General features: G+C 44.4%; 1 protein-coding gene across 1 annotated transcript in view; it reads right to left on the reverse strand.

The window, feature by feature from the left end:
- The window catches only part of LOC124044709 (ATP-binding cassette sub-family C member 8-like), a 142,530-nt gene that overhangs the window by 90,171 nt on the left and 29,002 nt on the right, over positions 1 to 23,357 (reverse strand). Inside the window, exons 5-9 of the mRNA XM_046364145.1 lie at positions 22,542 to 22,708; positions 14,505 to 14,747; positions 9,566 to 9,754; positions 2,610 to 2,774; positions 1,364 to 1,519 (exon numbers count right to left, since the gene is read on the reverse strand). Coding sequence (XP_046220101.1) covers positions 1,364 to 1,519; positions 2,610 to 2,774; positions 9,566 to 9,754; positions 14,505 to 14,747; positions 22,542 to 22,708 — 920 coding nt within the window. The remainder of the gene's footprint in view (positions 1 to 1,363; positions 1,520 to 2,609; positions 2,775 to 9,565; positions 9,755 to 14,504; positions 14,748 to 22,541; positions 22,709 to 23,357) is intronic.

Consider the following 23,357-nt stretch of genomic DNA (forward strand, 5'->3'; position numbering starts at 1 on the left):
ACACGCTCCTCAGGGCGAATGCCGTGCATACTACGCCAAACCAACAGCTCTCGCTCTACTCTGTCCAATAACTCCTCAACATTCTCAGACGCACATCTCAACTTCGCCGACTGCTCTGATTCCATCCATGGCTCCTTACGGTAAACAGGGGGAATTGGCTCAGGTCTGACTCCTGATTTTTTTGGGGCTGCCTCTCGGGCTTCCAGCCGCTCTGCCGTGCTAGCTCCTCATAATGCCGCCTCTCTGCTTTCGCTGCCTCCAGCTCTGCTTTGGGGCGGCGATATTCCCCTGGCTCTGCCCAGGGTCCTTTCTCATCAAGGATCTCCTCCAAAGTCCATTTCTCCAAATAGTGCTGCCTCTCCCACTGCTGCTGCTGCTGCTGCCGCTGCTGCTGCCTCTCCTGCTGCTGCTGCTTACCATGCCGCTTGGTCCTTTTGTGGTGGGTGATTCTTATGTAATGGTTTTTCTCCTCTTCGTCTGAAGAGGAGAGGCGAGAAGGAACGGAGGACCAATATGCGGCGTGGTAAGTGTCCATGGTTGTTTATTTAAACACATAAACTGAACACTCCATACAAAAACAATAAATGTAACGTGAATAACCAAAACCGAAAACAATACCGTGTGGTGTAAAACAGACACGGAAACAATCACCCACAAAACAACAGTGAAAACCCAGGCTACCTAAGTATGATTCTCAATCAGAGACAACTAACGACACCTGCCTCTGATTGAGAACCATACTAGGCCGAACACAGAAAAACAACCTAGACACACAAAACATAGAATGCCCACCCAACTCACGTCCTGACCAACTAAAACAAACAATTAACACAATAACTAGGGTCAGAACGTGACAGCTGGCTCCTTAACATCATTGAGGAGTGCCTTGTAAGAGGCTAGTATTTGTTCTACTTGTTCGTGAGAGTGCTGTACCAATTGAGCTGGTATGTTATTTAAAGTGATATCATTTATTGTTGATATGCCGTAATGTGTACCTAGCAAACAACCTGCTTGCACTAAACCCATGTAATTACAGTAAAATACAGTGAAATTCAAAACCCATTTACTTTTTAAAGTACAATTTAGTCAATTCTACAGTATTGTACTCTGTGTCATTACACAGTACTTGCTTTGATACTGTATTTAGATTACAGAAGGTGTATTTAGATTACAGAAGGTGTATTGCAAAATGAAATATATTAACTTATTTGCCTCTTTACTGCCTGTGAGTTACTGTCAAATTTACAGCAACCCCTTTACATTATACTGGAGACTAGAACCAAACAGAATATACGCAGATAGAATATAATGAAATACAGCTGAATAGAACCTAACCAAGTACAGGAGATCAGAATAGTGTTACCTGGACTGGCATGGCCCACAGGTTGGGACAGAGGAAGAAGAACCACATGAGCTGGTTGGTATCTATGGCTACCAGGTTGCAGATCTGTCCCACTGTCAGTTCTCCCATGGACATATTGGAGGTGCACAGCCGCATGATCTTGTTGTAGATCTTAGTCTGGAAGGAGAAGTCAGTCAGACGCATCATAGGGAAACAGATCTAGTATAGTTACCAGAGGACCTCGCCTTACTATAACTATAAATGTAGTTTGGCTACTCTCATTCTTAGCCCCCCCCCCCCCCCCCGCTATACATGTATAATAATGGTAACACAATGGACAATCTACAGGTAACTGCCAAAATAAAAGGAAACACTTGAGTCACTTTTGTCTTTAACTTTTATTTAACTAGGCAAGTCAGTTAGGAACAAATTCTTATTTACAACGATGGTCGACCCTAATTGTGGGATTAAAACAGGTGCTTCCAAACAGGTGTGGTTCCTGAGTTAATTAACCAATTAACATCTCATCATGCTTAGGGCCATGTATAAAAATGCCCAATTGCCCATTATTTTGGCTACCATGGCTAGAAGAGATTTCAGTGGCTTTAAAAGAGGGGACTCGAAGGAGCATCGGGTGTTTTAATAAAGTGTGTGTCAGTCAGTCACCAGATCTCAACCCAATTGAACACCTACGGGAGATTCTGAAGCGGCGCCTGAGACGGCGTTATCCACCACCATCAACAAAACGTCAAATTATGGGATTCCTCGTGGAAGAATGGCGTCGCATCCCTCCAGACACTGCCAAGGTGCATTGGATCTGTTCTGATGGCTCGTGGGGGTCCAATGCCCTATTAAGACACTTTATGTTGATGTTTCCTTTACTTCGGCAGTTACCTGTATGCCATTGTGTATATATTGACAATGTATGACCGTACTCTCTAGGAGCTCTGCCGGGTTTCTACCATAGACAGGCATACAGATCAAAACTGATGTATTGACACTGCAGATGCTTCTGTGACACTAATCCCCTGCTTCAAATCAAATCAAATTTTATTTGTCACATACACATGGTTAGCAGATGTTAATGCGAGTGTAGCGAAATGCTTGTAAGTAAGTCATTCTAAGTAATAGAGAATGAGAATAAGCATAATGGGCAGAATGTCTTCACACAAATCTCCATGGATATCAACGTGGGCTGTATGTGAATGTTTGCAGAGACCATTTTTGCGTAGTGGTCCCTATTGTGCATAGGCCTACAGTACAGTACCTGTATAGCCCCTCGTAAGTTGATGCCCGTCTCGATGGCCACATAATACGAGGCCTGGAGGAAGGTTCTCTGCAGGATCAGGGCAAAGAACAGCAGCACGGCCAGCACGTATGCATTCGCCAAGAACTCTTGAGAGGAGATAAAGTAGACCCCCAGCAGCTTTATCTGAAAGCAAAGCGAGAGACACAGACATATGGACCCAGTCAGTCAGATCAAAGAAAACACATACGGCGAGTCTGACTGAGACTGTCATGACAAGTTCAAAATCTCTCAAAGAGAATATGTACATCAGAGGGGAAAATGGTTTGATTTTCTATAAGGAAATTACATGAATTCCTACCCCGTTGAGAAAAATAACTCCCAGACATTCCCTAAGATGATCAATGAACGAACTACTTAAAAGTAATCCGCTGTACCTTTCTTATCGAACACTCTTGATCATGCCAGCTATTCTTGGCACACTCTCCCTCTTTCTGGCTGTACTGTAATGATGATGGATGTCTTTAGAGTCATTCAGGTCTCCCAGTGAATCACACCAAGGTTGGGGTCATACTGTATCAAATCCACTATTTTAAGGATGTTCAATCAATGACAGAAGTAATCCTTCAAGTGCTGTCCCTAGCCTTGGATTATGCAGTTAAGGGTCTCAGGTGAGAAAGATAGTTCTCACATCTCTGAGGAGCCATTAAAACTAGGACAGGTAATACGTCATTCTAGTTTAGATATACTTTGGCAAGTCTCTTTCTCACACTCTCTCCCTCTTCCCCGTCTCTCTCTCTCTCTTTCCCTCTTCCCCGTCTCTCTCTCTCTCTTTCTCACACTCTCTCTCTCTTCCCAGTCTCTCTCTCTCTCTTTCTCACACTCTCTCCCTCTTCCCCGTCTCTCTCGCTCTCTTTCTCACACTCTCTCCCTCTTCCCCGTCTCTCTCTCTCTCTTTCTCACTCTCTCCCTCTTCCCCGTCTCTCTCTCTTTCTCACACTCTCTCCCTCTTCCCTCTCTCTCTCTCTCTCTCTCTCTTTCTTGCCGTCTCTCCCTCTCTCTTTCTCACACTCTCTCCCTCTTCCCCGTCTCTCTCCCTCTCTTTCTCACACCCTCTCCCTCTTCCCCGTCTCTCCCTCTCTCTTTCACTCTCTCTCTCTCTCTCTTCCCCGTCTCTCCCTCTCTCTTTCACACTCTCTCCCTCTTCCCCGTCTCTCCCTCTCTTTCACACACTCTCTCCCTCTTCCCCGTCTCTCCCTCTCTCTTTCACACACTCTCTCCCTCTTCCCCGTCTCTCCCTCTCTCTTTCACACACTCTCTCCCTCTTCCCCGTCTCTCCCTCTCTCTTTCACACACTCTCTCCCTCTTCCCAGTCTCTCCCTCTCTCTTTCACACACTCTCTCCCTCTTCCCAGTCTCTCCCTCTCTCTTTCACACACTCTCTCCCTCTTCCCCGTCTCTCCCTCTCTCTTTCACACACTCTCTCCCTCTTCCCCGTCTCTCCCTCTCTCTTTCACACACTCTCTCCCTCTTCCCAGTCTCTCCCTCTCTCTTTCACACACTCTCTCCCTCTTCCCCGTCTCTCCCTCTCTCTTTCTCACACTCTCTCCCTCTTCCCCGTCTCTCCCTCTCTCTTTCACACACTCTCTCTCTTCCCTGTCTCTCTCTCTTTCTCACACTTTCTCCCTCTTCCCCGTCTCTCTCTCTCTTTCTCACACTCTCTCCCTCTTCCCCTCTCTCTCTCTCTCTTTCTCACACTCTCTCCCACTTCCCTGTCTCTCCCTCTCTCTTTCTCACACTCTCTCCCTCTTCCCCGTCTCTCCCTCTCTCCCGTCTCTCCCTCTCTCTTTCACACACTCTCTCCCTCTTCCCCGTCTCTCTCTCTCTCTTTCTTGCCGTCTCTCCCTCTCTCTTTCACACACTCTCTCCCTCGTCTCTCTCTCTCTCTTTCTTGCCGTCTCTCCCTCTCTCTTTCACACTCTCTCCCTCTCTCTTTCTTGCCGTCTCTCCCTCTCTCTTTCACACTCTCTCCCTGTTCCCCGTCTCTCCCTCTCTCTTTCACACACTCTCTCCCTCTTCCCAGTCTCTCCCTCTCTCTTTCTCACACTCTCTCCCTCGTCTCTCCCTCTCTCTTTCTCACACTCTCTCCCTCTTCCCCGTCTCTCTCTCTCTCTCTCTTTCTCACACGCTCTCCCTCTTCCCCGTCTCTCTCTCCCTCTTCCCTGTCTCTCTCTCCCTCTTTCTCACACTCTCTCCCTCTTCCCTTCTGTAGCTCAGTTGGTAGAGCATGGCGCTTGTAGCGCTTGTAACGCCAGAGTAGTGGGTTTGATTCCCGGACCACCCATACGTAGAATGTATGCACACATGACTGTAAGTCGCTTTGGATAAAAGCGTCTGCTAAATGGCATATATTATTATTATTATTATTATTATTCCCCGTCTCTCTCCCTCTTTCTCACACTCTCTCCCTCTTCCCCGTCTCGCTCTCTCTCTTTCACACTCTCTCCCTCTTCCCTGTCTCTCTCTCCCTCTTTCTCACACTCTCTCCCTCTTCCCCGTCTCTCTCTCTCTCTCTCTTTCACAATTTCACAATCTTTAATGGTACACAGTCAACTCCTGTCCTAAATGTATGTCAATTGAATGCAAATGAATACTTTGTTTGAGTACGCTGCCCTTCAAGTTCCAGCTTTCCATTTCTCTCTGGACATCTGGACGCTCCATTGCAGGGATTCACAACAAGTTATTGAGAAGTTCCAAGCCATTGCATTTATCAATAGTTGACGACACCTCCTTTTCTTGTCAGCCTACAGTCTCATGGCATATTTTTTTTTTAGCTCAACAGCACTCTGTAATCTCTTCCAGGGGCGACTATTTCAGTCTAACCTCGGCCCAAACACAATGTCGAGATGGCGCCAGAGCCAGAAAAGAACGCTGTTTGCCTTCTATGAGTGTCTACAGATAACAGGTCCACCCCACTGTTTCCAAATCATCTCCTCTTATAGATATTCAGTTCCGTAACCTCTGACAAAAATCACAAAATACCTTTTATTTCGGAAGGAGGCATTTACCTTCTGTTTTCTACACGTAGCTACAGAACTGTTACTGAGGCAAATCAGCAATGTTCCATTACGCAACTCTGTGACTTTCAAACAACAAATGGAGGATCTATTATTACAGCAGGAGAGGAGATCTGACAGATGCGTCCATTTCCTGTCTGCTCTGAGTGGAATATGAGAGTTTGAGACAGACCGACAGACAGAAAGCAGCACGGTGAGGTCGCCAGTCATTAGCCTCATAAATACTTAATTGGCTTAAAATGAGGAGTTCACCTTTGAGGATAAGTGTGTCCTCCTTTTGGAGGACCTGACCTTTAAAAAAACAGGAGATCAAGTGTGTGTGTGTGTGTGTGTGTGTGTGTGTGTGTGCATGCACCTACAGTTGAAGTCGGAGGTTTACATACACTTAGGTTGGAGTCATTAAAACTCGCTTTTCAACAACTCCACAAATTTCTTGTTAACAAAATATAGTTTTGGCAAGTCGGTTAGGACATCTACTTTGTGCATGACACAAGTAATTTTTCCAACAATTGTTTAGAGACAGATTATTTCACTTATAATTCACTGTATCACAATTCCAGTGGATCCGATATCAGCCAATACCACAGAAAGAAAATTGTAGACCTCCACAAGTTTGGTTCATCCTTGGGAGCAATTTCCAAATGCCTGCAGGTACAACGTTCATCTGTACAAACAATAGTACGCAAGTATAAACACCATGGGACCATGGAGCCGTCATACTATTCAGGAAGGAGACCCGCTCTGTCTCCTAGAGAGGAACGTACTTTAGTGCGAAAAGTGCAAATCAATCCCAAAACAACAGTAAAGGACCTTGTGAAGATGCTAGAGGAAACGGGTACAAAAGTATCTATATCCATAGTAAAACAAGTCCTATAGTGACATAACCTGAAAGGCCACTCAGCAAGGAAGATGCCACTGCTCCAAAGCCACCATAAAAAAGCCAGACTACGGTTTGCAAATGCACATGGGGACAAAGATCATACTTTTTGGAGAAATGTCCTATGGTCTGATCATAGGACATTAGGACATCATGTTGTGGGATCATGTCATAGGACATCATGTTGTGGGGGTGCTTTGCTGCAGGAGGGACTGGTGCACTTCACAAAATAGATGGCATCATGAGGCAGGAAAATGATGTGGATATATTGAAGCAGCATCTTAAGACATCAGTTAAAGCTTGGTCGCAAATGGGTCTTCCAAATGACTCCAAGCATACTTCCAAAGTTGTGGCAAAATGACTTAAGAACAACAAAGTCAAAATCAAGGAGTGGCCATCACAAAGGCCTGACCTCAATTCCATATAAAATCTTTGGACAGAACTGAAAAAGCTTGTGTGAGCAAGGTGGCCTACAAACCTGACTTAGTTACACCAGCTCTGTCGGGAGGAATGGGCCAAAATTCACCCAACTTATTGTGGGAAGCTGGTGGAAGGCTACCCGAAACATTTGACTCAAGTTAAACAATTTAAAGGCAATGCTACCAAATACTAATTGAGTATGTAAACTTCTGACCCACTGGGAATGTGATGAAAGAAATACAAGCTGAAATAGATCATTCTCTCAACTATTATTCTGACATTTCACATTCTTAAAATAAAGTGGTGATCCTAACTGACCTAAAACAGGGAATTTTTACTAGGATTAAATGTCAGGGATTGTGAAAAACTGACTTTAAATGTATTTGGCTACGGTGTATGTAAACTTCCGACTTCAACTGTGTGTGTGTCCTTGCCCATCAGTGTTTGTAGGGATGGGCAAAAATGACAAAATATAGATACACAATAGCAATGTATCAAAATAAAGTACAAAATACTTATATTTTGTAATGTAGTTAATTAAAATACATGTAGCCGGCACAAACAAAACAAGTAGCCGGCACAAACAAAACAAGTAGCCGGCACAAACAAAACAAGTAGCCGGCACAAACAGCAACAACATTCTCAGTAACGGTTACAAAAAGGTTTTACTTGCTATGACTGTGATATGTTGTTGTTTAACTACCTTAGTTGAGAAAGTAAATGACCAAAATGTAAAAGTACATGTGAACATGAATATACTCATTAGAATAATACTCAGCATGCTTTACATTGTTAAATATACATTTAGTTAATTTAGCAGATATTTTTATCACACCATAGTGCTATCAGACTTCTGATACCAACACAGGGTGAAAGGTGGCCACAAAATGTGAACCGCTATAAAAAATAAAATGGGATAGAAAAGTAATTTTGTATTTTGAAAATACAAAATACATTGGAGTGTAGTTCACCTCAGTGTAATTGAAATTACAAAACACTCAGAAGTCATTAAAATCTCTGAGTATACGTGTGGGCTGTCTGTATCTAACTCCCTAGCTGTGACCAGAGATGGGCAGTATTTCTGTTACATTTATTTTAAATACGTATTTAGTATTTTGTCATTTGTATTTCACCAGCCTGAACCACAATCCAATTAATTTTGGAACAAGATACTTTCTAAATCTCTCATTTGTATTTTCAAAATAACATTTTTTATAGCGGTTCACAACTTTGTGTCCCCCTTTCACCCTGCACTGGTATTAGTTGTAACATATTTTTGTTACCGTTATGATGTAGTGAAGGTGTGTACTTGTATTATGTACACACCTTCACTACTAATTATGTAAATACAATAATTTTCTAAAGTATTTACTATTTTAGTTTGATACATTGGTCTTTAGACTGTCTTGTATTTGCTACAAGATACATTTGGCTGAGATGCTCCCTCCTCCTCCTGACCATCAATTTTGTGTCTCTCTTTCACCTTGCATTGGTATTGGAAGTCTGATAAATTACCAAAATATAAATATAAAAATGAACACTTGGTATTATTGTAATGTGCTCTGCCCCCGAAACAAGCCCAATAATAATACCTATTGTTTTTTGTAATTGTTCCATTTATGTCATTTAGCGGACACTCTTATTCAGAGCGACTTACAGTCAGTGCAAGTCAGTCCAAGGTAGATAAACAACCACATATTACATTCGAAGTAAGTAAAACGTTTTTCTTTTGTATGTTACTGTTACAGAGAATATTGTTGTGGTGCTGGCGTGTACTTGCAACTGTATTTTGTATTTTGAAATGACAAAATGACTGTATTTAATGTAAATACAATACTTTGCAAAGGTAGTTAGTATTTTAGTTTGATACATTGGTTTTTAGAGTATCTTGTATTTGTTATTTAAACCCCAAAATTTGACCATTACACTGGTAGTTACAGGTGTGGCTATACAAAACGTTGCCAGAGATTTCTCAACTAAACTGATATTTCCGATACTATTTTTGTCCTCATAAAATGTCGGTGTCCAGTTGCATGGGGGTCTGTATGAATTTAGAAAATGCTCCATTCTTAAAATAAATACAGTTTGGGATCCGTACAGTAATCCAACAATGTGTACGACGTCTTCTCTCATTGATCGTGACAGGTGACATCATGACATGCGGCCCTTTGGGGTGGCACCTGTCTCAATCAATGAGACAAGATTAGAAAAATACACACATTGTTTGATTACTTTCACAGACCAAAACATTTATTTACTTTAAAAACGGAGCATTTTCTTAATTCAAACAGACCCCCTGCAACTGGACACTGACATTTAATGAGACTCCTGTTTCCACAAATCGAGGTATCGCCAATATCAGGTTAGTTGAAAAACCTCTTGCAACATTTTGAAGCCACACCTGTAACTACCAGTATAATGGTCAGATTTTCTGACGTCCAAACTTTCTTGATTAGCTAACATGATTGATTTACTTTCTTACATTTCTTGATGTATACACAATTCAGCTTTTAGCTGCCATGTATACAAAAAAATATAATATATACATATATATAATAATAAATTATATATATATGTATATTATAAAAAATAATATATTCTCACCGGGGGCTGTATGGTGCGATTCTCCTTGCTGATGTGGTGGACGATGCCAGAGATACAGAGAGGCCCAGCGAAGCCCAGCAGGTCAGCCAGGAAGCGAAAGGTGATGCTGATGATGAGGGGACGTCCAAACGCCTGGCATAGGGCCCTCCAGATCCACTTAGGGTCCTGTGGCATGGAGCCCAGAGGCCTCTGCAAGGGGACGAACATCATGATTACAGTATATCAGGTAAAAAAAAGTGAAGAATCACACAGCATATTGGCCAGTGTTAACTAGAGTTGATATTTCAGTCTAGTATTTCTTCTGTTGATTCAGGTGTTAAATGAACTGTGTAAGTGTTTAAATTAACACACATTGTGTCGGTGTTAATAACCAGTGTTAAACCACAACCACGGCCATTGTTATACTTCACAGCGTGCTCCATTGCAGGTTCATTGTTCTAACTGTTTGTTTCAATATCTATTATTTTTATTAATCTTATGCTACTCAAATATAAATAGCGTAGAACATTTTTATCCAAAATGGTTACTTGGGTTTATTGCACTCGTTACTGAAATGATTGTTCCTTGTTTAGATGGTTTAGGTAGTTTCATATCTTCAACTACCCAATCCAGAAGTCATTCTGAATGCATGTTGTGGGTGAATACAAATTCCAAATGTTAGATATCTCCACTCTGGCTGGATTCCAATAGGAATTACACTTCACTTTGCAAGCCATCATAATGTGACTTGCAGGCCTGAAAACAATGAGGTTGGGGGCACTGTATTAGGGTTAAAACTAGGCCCTCAAAATAAGGTTGTATTAACTAATTGTATTGTGTTGAAGAATACAATTTAAATCATAATGGATGTGCTTATAATCTCACTTGGTGAAGGCAACAGGACAAAGAAAATGGACTGCAACAACCATTTCACTAACAAACACAATCATGGGTGGTAACTTACAATTGATCAGAAAGGCAAGGCACGCTGTCAAATATACAAATAAGGCTTTACATTAAGCAGCGTGCTCATTTAATACTGAAATTTGTGGGCCCATATTGACACCGGATCAGTGTTGAATTGAACACTGTCAGTGTTGATTTAACACTGGAGAATGTGCCGTGCAAGATTCAAGTAAAGTGCTATCTAAGTTCCTATTAAGGGATCGGAATACATTTCTGCTGTATTGCAGCGGGTCTCATGGTCAGTTCTTCCTAAAGAAAAGCTCTTCCAACAGAAAAACTAGGTCACACATCAAAAGGCTGTTAACATGACATGAAAAGGTAATTGGCCCGGGGGAAAAACAACGACTGCATACCCAATTTGATCAGGAGCCAGTGCGCCAGCCACACACACACACAAAAACTACAGAACTAGGACAAGCATGGAACCCCTGCTGGCTCGCTGTTTCTGTTGCATCTCGGGATTCAGTGTTTAATGAGGGAAGAAGGAGAAGAGCGTAGTTCTCGTGCTTCTCATCTCAGTGGTTCCCTAGTAATGATGTCCTCCCAGTTCTGCCATCTCATGAGTTCAGTTTTAATCCTAGGACACTGTGACCTCACAGAAGAGATTAGCTCAGATCCTTCAATAACACCAGCATTCAGGCACTTGTGTGCAGTCAAAATGTTTGCCTGATCTCAATATTTTAAACAAAGGTTGAAACCCTCCTTGTATACTGTATGAAGGATAAATATTCAGAGGCCAAACATTTTGTATGTTAAACTATTTATTGTAGTTATACCCCTGACGCTGACAATGCGTTGTGTGATGTTTACACATTTAGAGTTTGTGATGATCAGAGAGAGTGGCTGGCTACTCTGGCTAGAGTAGTAAACAAGCCACAGCCTCTCGGTCTGTGTGTGCGCATGTGCACGTGTGTGTGTGTCCTGGCTTTCCCACTCCTCTCTAGGGGGTGAAGGTCCTGGCTTTGAGGCAGCCTCTGGTCAGGCTTTTTGATGTAGAGAGCACAGGGGGCAGATACATAAATAAACAAATAAACCAAATTTGGTTCTTCCCGACTTCCGAAAATGACCTTGGTGTGTGTGACTTTCCTGTTTCATGGACACAAATGTGCACATCACGTCCCAAGCCATTCATGCGTTCTAGCTCATATAGGATTTGTCACTACACACTAACTGTCATAATCAGACCCTATGGCCATTTTCCCTTGGGCCCCATCTCAGCCAAATCAAAATATGTATTTATGCATATATGGTTTCTAGTTTGACAGCAACAAACAGATGTTCTGCTCATACCCTAGTGCTGTACTGTAGTGTAAATACCCATATCCTTGTTTTAACCCTGCACTTGTTTCAAACCACCCCAGAGCGACTTACAAGTAGTGTATTCATCTTAAGATAGCTAGGTGAGACAACACATCCCAATCGTATAAAATACATTTCCCATCAACAAAGTAAGAGACCAGAGGTGGTGAGACCAGAGGTGGTGGAGTGGAGTGCTCAGGATGGGATGTAGGGTTTGAGCATAACCTGAAGGTAAGAAGGTGCAGAGTAGCAGAGTGACATAGGAGAACTTGGGAAGTTTGAATACCAGGCGGGCTGTGGCATTCTGGATAAATTGCAGGGGTATGATGGCACACGCGGGTAGCCCAGCCAACAGTGTTGCAGTAGTCTAGACGAGAGATTACAAGTGCCTGGATTAGGACCTGCTCCGCATCTTGTGTGAGGAAAGGTCGTCCTCTACGGATGTTGTAGAGCATAAACCTGCAGGAGCGAGTCACTGATGTTTGCAGAGAACGACAGGGTGTTGTCCAGGGTCACACCAAGATTTTTGAGTAGTTGAGTGTCATCCGCATAGCAATGATAGGAGAGACCATGTGAGGATATGACAGAACCCGAGCGACTTTGTGTGAAAAGAGAAAAGAGGAGAGGGCCTAGAACAGAGCCCTGTGGGACACCAGTAGTAAGAGCATATGGTGCAGACAGATTCTCTCCACACCACCTGGTAGGAGCGACTTGCCAGGTAGGACGCAATCCAGGAGTGTGGAGAGGAGGATCTGATGGTTCACAGCGTCAAAGGCAGCAGATAGAGTCAGCTGTGGCAGAGCGGAGAACCTCTGACACAGATACGAGCGGTCTCAGTTGAGTGAGTCGCCTTGAAGCCTGACTGGTTAGGGTCAAGAAGACGGTTCTGAGAGAGATAGCGAGAGAGTTGGTCAGACGTGGTTCTTTCAGTGAGACACAACACGTGGCAGGGGACAGGGGTCAGGGATCAAAGGTCACAACAGGGTCAGGGTTTTCCAGTGCACACTAGACTCCGAGGTCAATGAGACAGTCCGGGCTGCTTGTGAATCCGCACCCCACGTCCTTCCAGGAGGAGAGGATTAAAGAGATGGAGAGATGAAGTAGAGAGATGGAAGGGAAAAGAAGACTAAAAGATTAAGAGGAGCAAGGTCATTATCATTCTACTGTGAACACTGCGACTTTTTGACCCCTCACAGGGTGAAAGAACTCGACTTTTCATGGGAAGAAAGTGGGAAGTGTGTGTGTGTGTGTGTGTGTGTGTGTGTGTGTGTGTGTGTGTGTGTGTGTGTGTGTGTGTGTGTGTGTGTGTGTGTGTGTGTGTGTGTGTGTGTGTGTGTGTGTGTGTGTGTGTGTGTGTGTGTGTGTGTGTGTGGGTTTGTCCCTCTGCTACTCTGTGTGATGATTAAAGTCTCAAGTTTCACACATATTCACGGTTGTGTCAAATCAACATATAAGCAAAAGAACATTATTTAGCCTGCAGAGTTACCAGATATGGCTTGGGATGTTACATGATCTTATTTCCTGTGAAACTGGACAGTAACACACAGTAAGGGAACCGGAACGTCGGATGTGTGTGAGTGTGTGGGGGGATATATATATATCAGTTCAGTATTAACTAGAAAAGATAATCATCTATTTGGAAATCCATCTCAGTTTTACGGATGCATGTCAAATCACCACAGGCCATTGGAGAACAGAGTTGAATTGTTTAGAGAACAAGTAAAATCGATGCTTTTTAGTTACTCCTATTGACATTTTATTGAAACAATCCGACTGGGCAAGCTGCATTGACGCAACCTAACAAAATGCAATCCAAACAGAATATGTCATGCTTCAAAAGAAAGATTCATATCAACCAAAACATACTGTGCAATCTGTTCTTATATAAAAACACTTAACACTGTATTTATTTGTCACTGTGTGGATCATCCAAGCTAATCCCTGCACTGTAAAAAAAAATATATATATTGTAATATATACTGTAATATTTGGTACCGTTGTTTTACGGTAACTAACAGGAAACTGGCTGCCAGTAGTTACTGTAATATCTGAGCAATGACAAACAGTACATTACTGTAACATTTACTGTATAATACTGTAAAAGTAAATTATACTGTAATTGTAATTAATTAATTCAATTCATTGAGGGGAGGTGGGTTGGGGTTTGCATTTTACAGTATTTTACTGTAATTACATGGGATTGGTGTAAGCAGGTTGCCTGCTAGGTAATGTATTTTCATATTACAGCAAATCAAATATATACACTACGGTTCAAAAGTTTGGGGTCACTTAGAAATGTTCTTGTTTTTGAAAGAAAATCACTTTTTTTGTCCATTAAAATAACATCAAATTGAAATTTCTTGAAATTTTGCGCATTGACTGACCTTCATGTCTTAAAGTAATGATGGACTGTCGATTCTCTTTGCTTATTTGAGCCGTAAAAAAAGGAAGGGTATGTTACCATACCGTATTTTACTGTATCCATTATTACTATTACTGTAATCTTTTTTTGACCATTGTTTTTACAAAAACATACAGCCTGCTGGCTGCCATCTCACTGACTCACTGACTCACTGACTCACTGACTCACTGACTCACTGACTCACTGACTCACTCACTCACTCACTCACTCACTCACTCACTCACTCACTCACTCACTCACTCACTCACTCACTCACTCACTCACTCCCATTACCCTCTGACTCTCGAAAGCCTTGCGGAGCTTCAGATAGTTGGTGAGGGCTCGCATGGCGATGGGCAGCTTGCCGATGACCTTGAGGTCGATGGGGCGGCGGTGGGCTGCTGTGATGAAGGTGTTCATCCACCAGTAAGTGGCCTTGGACAGCAGGTTGACGAAGGGCTGCAGGAATCTCACCCCCAGATCCTGCAGGTCCTCTGGGGGTTTCACCTCTGTAGCTTCAGTGAAACACAGGTAGCGCTGTGGGGAGGGACAGAGGGAGAGAGGGGTTATCAAGTGGGAAGAGAGAAAAAGACAGATGGAGGATTCACTAAAAGAGAAAAAGCCTAAATAATGAATATATTCAGAACTTAGAATAGAAATGAGAACAACGAAACGAACTACGCAACTATTCACTAATGTATATACAGTTTAGGCAACACAAACTTAAGCCTGCCAAATTTCTGAGAGATAATGATTATCTTGATGGAACTGTGAGCTAATGGATATGACAGATAGTGTCTGATAATTATGTGTGATGTAGAGTATCTGACAGGGAAGCTTGCTCTGTTGTGTATTAAATTATGGGTTGCCTGGTCGTGTCTTTGCGAATGCATCAAAGCCTTGGCAAAGCCTCTCTGTATCACACACTGAAATAAGAAACCCTGAACTGTGTCCACTTGAGCTATTCAGCTTTAGAGCTTTGTTGAAGAGAAGTATTATGGCCTGCACTAGGTCAAAGAACGAGGCACACTCCTAGTACCCCGAGCGCTGAAACTGGACGACAGAGTGAAACACTAATGTAACAGAGTCAGTTCAGTTCAGCAGTGAGAGTCTCAGCTTGGGGGAAACTAGGTTACTGAAGAATTGCAGCATCGACACATACAGTGGGGCAAAAAAGTATTTAGTCAGCCACCAATTGTGCAAGTTCTCCCACTTCAAAAGATGACAGAGGCCTGTAATTTTCATCATAGGTACACTTCAACTATGACAGACAAAATGAGAAGAAAAAAAATTCAGAAAATCACATTGTGGGAAGCTGGTGGAAGACTACCCGAAATGTTTGACCCAAGTTAAACAATTTAAAGGCAATGCTACCAAATACTAATTGAGTGTATGTAAACTTCTGACCCATTCGGAATGTTATGAAAGAAATCAAATCTGAAATAAATAATTATTCTGATATTTCACATTCTTAATAAAGTGGTGATCCTAACTGACTTAAGACAGGGAATTTGCCCTAGGATTAAATGTCAGGAATTGTGAAAAACTGAGTTTAAATGTAGTTGGCTAAGGTGTATGTAAACTTCCGACTTCAACTGTATATACACAAATGTATGTGGAAACCCCTTCAAATTAGTGGAGTTGGCTATTTCAGCCACAGCCGTTGCTGGCGGGTGTATAAAATTGAGCACAGTAGAATGGCATTACTGAAGACCTCAGTGACTTTCAATGTGGCACCGTCATAGGATGCTACCTTTCAAACAAGTCAATTCGGCAAATTTCTGCCCTGCTAGAGCTGCCCCGGTCAACTGTAAATGCTGCTATTATGAAGTAGGGGGGCTGTGCATTGGCAAAGTGGGTGAGGTTATATCCTTCCTGTTTGGCCCTGTCCGGGGGTATCATCGGATGGGGCCACAGTGTCTCCTGACCCCTCCTGTCTCAGCCTCCAGTATTTATGCTGCAGTAGTTTATGTGTCGGGGAGCTAGGGTCAGTTTGTTATATCTGGAGTACTTCTCCTGTCCTATCCGGTGTCCTGTGTGAATTTAAGTATGCTCTCTCTAATTCTCTCTTTCTCGCTTTCTCTCTCTCTCTCTCGGAGGACCTGAGCCCTAGGACCATGCCTCAGGATTACCTGGCATGATGACTCCTTGCTGTCCCCTGTCCACCCGGCCATGCTGCTGCTCCAGTTTCAACTGTTGGTCATTTATGAACATTTTGGCCATGTTCTGTTATAATCTCCACCCGGCACAGGCAGAAGAGGACTGGCCACCCCTCATAGCCTGGTTCCTCTCTAGGTTTCGGCCTTTCTAGGGAGTTTTTCCTAGTCACCGTGCTTCTACACCTGCATTGCTTGCTGATTGGGGTTTTAGGCTGGGTTTCTGTACAGCACTTTGAGATATCAGCTGATGTACGAAGGGCTATATAAATACATTTGATTGGATTTGGTATTGTGAAGTAGAAACGTCTAGGAGCAACCGCGAAGTGGTAGGACACACAAGCTCACAGTTGCAACACACAAACTACCGAGTTCCAAACTGCCTCTGGAAGCAACGTCAGCACAATAACTGTTCGTCGGGAGCTTCATGAAATGGGTTTCCATGACCAAGCAGCTGCACACTAGCCTAAGTTCAGCATGCGTAATGCCAAGCTTCGGCTGGAGTGATGTAAAGCTTGCCACCATTGGACTCTGGAGCAGTAGAAACGCGTCCTCTGGGGTGATGAATCATGCTTTACCATATACCAGTCGACGGACGAATCTGGGTTTGGCGGATGCCAGTAGAACCCTACCCACCCCAATGTATAGTGCCAACTGTAAAGTTTGGTGGAGGAGGAATAATGGTCTGGGGCTGTTTTTCATGGTTTGGGCTAGGCCCTTTTGTTCCAGTGAAGGGAATTCTTAACTCTACAGCATACAACGACTTTCTAGATAATTCTGTGCTTCCAACTTTGTAACAACAGTTTGGGGAAGGCCCTTTCCTGTTTCAGCATGACAATGCCCCCGTGGACAAAGCAAGGTCCATACAGAAATGGTTTGTTGAAGTTGGTGTGGAAGAACTTGACTGGCCTGCACAGTGGAAAACCTTCCCAGAAGAGTGGAGGCTGTTTTAGCAGCAAAGGGGGAACCAACGCCATATTAATGCCCATGATTTTGGAATGAGATGTTCGACAACCGGGTGTCCACATACTTTTCGGGTCATGTAGTGTATATGTTTAGTCAGTGTACATTGGGACTCAGAGGACTCTTACCCAACAGATGTCTTTCCTGACTGCAGATGTTGCCAAAGCAACATACAACACTCTCTATATACACAGTATCAAAACAGGAATGTATGTATAGACTACTCTGTGTTTGATGGCTCTGGTAGAAGCCTGAGGCATCATGAAGGCATTGAATAAATTGCCCATTAGTGATCATGAAATAAACTGTAATTAGAATAAGTGCTGAGATTAGTCCAGTGGTGGTCAGTGCCGTTTATGATGAGGGAGGACAATTTTTTTTCCCTCCACGAGCATGGCCTTATTCTATTACAGCATGTTGGATGACTGTCATTCATATTCACTCAACTATTACACTCAACGGAACGACTTGATTAGTGTAGTGTCAACAACGCACCCACTGCCAGCTAGCTGGCCTACTTCAGCAGTACTGTATCATTTTAATCATTTTAGTCAATAAGATTCTCTACGTAAGCTTAACTTTCTGAACATTCGAGACGTGTAGTCCACTTGTCATTCCAATCTCCTTTGCATTAGCGTAGCCTCTTCTGTAGCCTGTCAACTATGTGTCTGTCTATCCCTGTTCTCTCCTCTCTGCACAGACCATACAAACGCTCCACACCGCGTGGCCGCGGCCACCCTAATCTGGTGGTCCCAGCGCGCACGACCCACGTGGAGTTCCAGGTCTCCGGTAGCCTCTGGAACTGCCGATCTGCGACCAACAAGGCAGAGTTCATCTCAGCCTATGCCTCCCTCCAGTCCCTCGACTTCTTGGCACTGACGGAAACATGGATCACCACAGACAACACTGCTACTCCTACTGCTCTCTCTTCGTCCGCCCACGTGTTCTCGCACACCCCGAGAGCTTCTGGTCAGCGGGGTGGTGGCACCGGGATCCTCATCTCTCCCAAGTGGTCATTCTCTCTTTCTCCCCTTACCCATCTGTCTATCGCCTCCTTTGAATTCCATGCTGTCACAGTTACCAGCCCTTTCAAGCTTAACATCCTTATCATTTATCGCCCTCCAGGTTCCCTCGGAGAGTTCATCAATGAGATTGATGCCTTGATAAGCTCCTTTCCTGAGGACAGCTCACCTCTCACAGTTCTGGGCGACTTTAACCTCCCCACGTCTACCTTTGACTCATTCCTCTCTGCCTCCTTCTTTCCACTCCTCTCCTCTTTTGACCTCACCCTCTCACCTTCCCCCCCTACTCACAAGGCAGGCAATACGCTCGACCTCATCTTTACTAGATGCTGTTCTTCCACTAACCTCATTGCAACTCCCCTCAAAGTCTCCGACCACTACCTTGTATCCTTTTCCCTCTCGCTCTCATCCAACACCTCCCACACTGCCACTACTCGGATGGTATCGCGCCGTCCCAACCTTCGCTCTCTCTCCCCCGCTACTCTCTCCTCTTCCATCCTATCATCTCTTCCCTCTGCTCAAACCTTCTCCAACCTATCTCCTGATTCTGCCTCCTCAACCCTCCTCTCCTCCCTCTCTGCATCCTTTGACTCTCTATGTCCCCTATCCTCCAGGCCGGCTCGGTCCTCCCCTCCCGCTCCGTGGCTCGATGACTCATTGCGAGCTCACAGAACAGGGCTCCGGGCAGCCGAGCGGAAATGGAGGAAAACTCGCCTCCCTGCGGACCTGGCATCCTTTCACTCCCTCCTCTCTACATTTTCCTCTTCTGTCGCTGCTGCTAAAGCCACTTTCTACCACTCTAAATTCCAAGCATCTGCCTCTAACCCTAGGAAGCTCTTTGCCACCTTCTCCTCCCTCCTGAATCCTCCCCCCTCCTCCCTCTCTGCAGATGACTTCGTCAACCATTTTGAAAAGAAGGTCGACGACATCCGATCCTCGTTTGCTAAGTCAAACGACACCGCTGGTTCTGCTCACACTGCCCTACCCTGTGCTCTGACCTCTTTCTCCCCTCTCTCTCCAGATTAAATCTCGCGTCTTGTGACGGCCGGCCGCCCAACAACCTGCCCGCTTGACCCTATCCCCTCCTCTCTTCTCCAGACCATTTCCGGAGACCTTCTCCCTTACCTCACCTCGCTCATCAACTCATCCCTGACCGCTGGCTACGTCCCTTCCGTCTTCAAGAGAGCGAGAGTTGCACCCCTTCTGAAAAAACCTACACTCGATCCCTCCGATGTCAACAATTACAGACCAGTATCCCTTCTTTCTTTTCTCTCCAAAACTCTTGAACGTGCCGTCCTTGGCCAGCTCTCCCGCTATCTCTCTCTGAATGACCTTCTTGATCCAAATCAGTCAGGTTTCAAGACTAGTCATTCAACTGAGACTGCTCTCCTCTGTATCACGGAGGCACTCCGCACTGCTAAAGCTAACTCTCTCTCCTCTGCTCTCATCCTTCTAGATCTATCGGCTGCCTTCGATACTGTGAACCATCAGATCCTTCTCTCCACCCTCTCCGAGTTGGGCATCTCCGGCGCGGCCCACGCTTGGATTGCGTCCTACCTGACAGGTCGCTCCTACCAGGTGGCGTGGCGAGAATCTGTCTCCTCACCACGCGCTCTCACCACTGGTGTCCCCCAGGGCTCTGTTCTAGGCCCTCTCCTATTCTCGCTATACACCAAGTCACTTGGCTCAGTCATAACCTCACATGGTCTCTCCTATCATTGCTATGCAGACGACACACAATTAATCTTCTCCTTTCCCCCTTCTGATGACCAGGTAGCGAATCGCATCTCTGCATGTCTGGCAGACATATCAGTGTGGATGACGGATCACCACCTCAAGCTGAACCTCGGCAAGACGGAGCTGCTCTTCCTCCTGGGGAAGGACTGCCCGTTCCATGATCTCGCCATCACGGTTGACAACTCCATTGTGTCCTCCTACCAGAGCGCTAAGAACCTTGGCATGATCCTGGACAACACCCTGTCGTTCTCAACCAACATCAAGGCGGTGGCCCGTTCCTGTAGGTTCATGCTCTACAACATCCGCAGAGTACGACCCTGCCTCACACAGGAAGCGGCGCAGGTCCTAATCCAGGCACTTGTCATCTCCCGTCTGGATTACTGCAACTCGCTGTTGGCTGGGCTCCCTGCCTGTGCCATTAAACCCCTTCAACTCATCCAGAACGCCGCAGCTCGTCTGGTGTTCAACCTTCCCAAGTTCTCTCACGTCACCCCGCTCCTCCGTTCTCTCCACTGGATTCCAGTTGAAGCTCGCATCCACTACAAGACCATGGTGCTTGCCTACGGAGCTGTGAGGGGAACGGCACCTCAGTACCTCCAGGCTCTGATCAGGCCCTACACCCAAACAAGGGCACTGCGTTCATCCACCTCTGGCCTGCTCTCCTCCCTACCACTGAGGAAGTACAGCTCCCGCTCAGCCCAGTCAAAACTGTTCGCTGCTCTGGCCCCCCAATGGTGGAACAAACTCCCTCACGACGCCAGGACAGCGGAGTCAATCACCACCTTCCGGAGACACCTGAAACCCCACCTCTTTAAGGAATACCTAGGATAGGATAAGTAATCCCTCTCACCCCCCTTTAAGATTTAGATGCACTATTGTAAAGTGACTGTTCCACTGGATGTCATAAGGTGAATGCACCAATTTGTAAGTCGCTCTGGATAAGAGCGTCTGCTAAATGACTTAAATGTAAATGTAAATATTCCATTCATTCGGTTCAATAACACATAGGTTTAGGCTATTAGATGTAACAAAAAATGTCCCTACACCCTAGCCTCCGAATGAAAGTTTACAATCTAGGTGCACACAGGCCTTGCACACTCTTGCCTGCATCTAGGTTGTAATCATTAGTCCAAAAGTTTAAAACAAGAGTTTCTATTGGACAAATTCAGGTATTTTCATCCCTGTTTTGTTTGCTTCCATTTAAGAAACATTTTTCAACAAAATCGGCAGTATGAATACAACCCTGGTCATAGCAGCAATGTAGTATTCATTCTAGCCTCTATGCACTCTCTTCTCAGCTCTTCCATTCATTCGTGGACTTCAATGAACAGCACATCAGCTGTATGTGACCAGGCAAAAAAAGCCTTTCCAAGCAAAACCATATCATAACCGCTACACACAGTCTACATCGTTGTCCCCATATTAGCTAAAGTAACATTCTAGTCAATATTGCTAATAGAACTAATGCGTTGGTAAACCCTCTACAATAAGTAACGTTACACTATAGAGTGCTGTTGAGGCTACTGTAGACCTTCATTGCAATATAGTGTGTATTAATCAATTATTTGGTGCCATAAATATATTTTAGTCTAGTTTTTCAATGTTTTATTTTAAGAAATTCACTGAGAAGAATGGTCCTCCCCTTTCTTACTCTGAAGAGCCTCCGCTGGATTAGTCCCCATCTTAACCAATACAAACCAATGAAGAATGCCAATGATTGCCAAGTGCCCAAGAGCCTGATTGCTCTCAAACCCAAGATGGGATGCTAAAGAGGAACAAATGGACCAGGTGGGATAGTGCCAAGAGGAGAGGCGACTGCTGTGAATGGGAAGATCCTGACTGAAGCCTCACAACATGAACACGAATCCACCTGCATGTGCACACACTCGCGTGAATACCATTCTCACGTCGAGTATATGTCGTTGTCCTCCAACACGCGCACACAAATAGAGCTTGAAATCCTGATCACCATAATAGCAAGACATCTTCCATTCTTTTCAGAAGAAAATCTCCAGACAGAACTCCCACGGATTAAAATGATGAATCATTCAAACATCCGGGCAAACAAGCCCATCCTAAACATCCTATTATAATTAGGGACAAGTAGCGGGTGTCATGCAGAAATCTGGAGGTGGCACGTGCCCTTGTGCCCCCTTTGGGCATGACGCCTCTGATTGTACGACTCACAACAACCTAGCACATTCTGCCTTCGATCTACTTCAGAAACAGGCCTGTAGGCAGCAAGATATAACATCCGATATACAGGGGAATACAAAAATGCTTGACCGAAAGAGGGGAGAGCTGATTGAAGCAGAGGAAAAGACAGGATAGAAACGTCCAAACATACTGAGGAAAACAGATGCCCGTACACACAAAACACACTAGGATGACACACACACACACACACACAAATACATGCACACCATCCCCCTCTCACACACACTGCTACTCACCCTGCCCAGTATGACATTGATTTCCACAGCCAGTAGTAGTCCGTAGATCAGGGCCAGGAGTCCTGTGATGCCGTAGCGGAGCTGTCTCAGGCCGATGCCGTGCTCAGTGTACTTGGCAAACTTGATGGTTTTCATCAGAAAGGCCAAGACCCAGTAGAACAGTAGGGCTTTAGAGAGGATCAGAGAGAAACATTTGAATACCTCAGGACTCATAAAGGGAATCGTCAGTCATCTCAAGTCAACTCCCGACTAATGCAATTGGGTTAGGAATGTCCTATATATTCCCAACAGATTATGCAGATATCCAGTAAGTAAAAGGAATGTTGTTTCTGGTGAACTGTACACACTGCATAAGGAGTGAACTGTATATCTACAAAGTGAATATCATACATATTATTTAGAATCCATATCATATACATTTTCTAATTCATTCCCCCCCCCCCCCCCCATCGTTCCTCTGCTTGTGTCAGTTTTGTTTACATTTTGTGTCATGGCACTTCTGACAGAACTGCTCGTGTTTAAAACTCAAGTGACAATGGAGAATGAAGAGCTGTACAGGAACTGTCAGATTGACTGTGCCTACCTGTTGGAAAGACAACCCACTCACGGATGCCATCCATTATCAATCCCCAAGACACATGCGAAACAACGTGACCGATGTCATTTTTCACACCTTTTTTAGATGTTTTATAGGAGAGAAACCATGGTAACAGAGTCTCGTAGGAGTATGCTGAACATTCTGGGATTTGGGGTCTTTTTCCTCCCCCGTGAAGTCCGCAGATGTTCATAACAGAAACGTGGCCTGCATCTCAAACA

This window comes from Oncorhynchus gorbuscha, linkage group LG01, assembly GCF_021184085.1.
Source record: "Oncorhynchus gorbuscha isolate QuinsamMale2020 ecotype Even-year linkage group LG01, OgorEven_v1.0, whole genome shotgun sequence".
NCBI classification, from domain to species: Eukaryota; Metazoa; Chordata; class Actinopteri; order Salmoniformes; family Salmonidae; genus Oncorhynchus; species Oncorhynchus gorbuscha.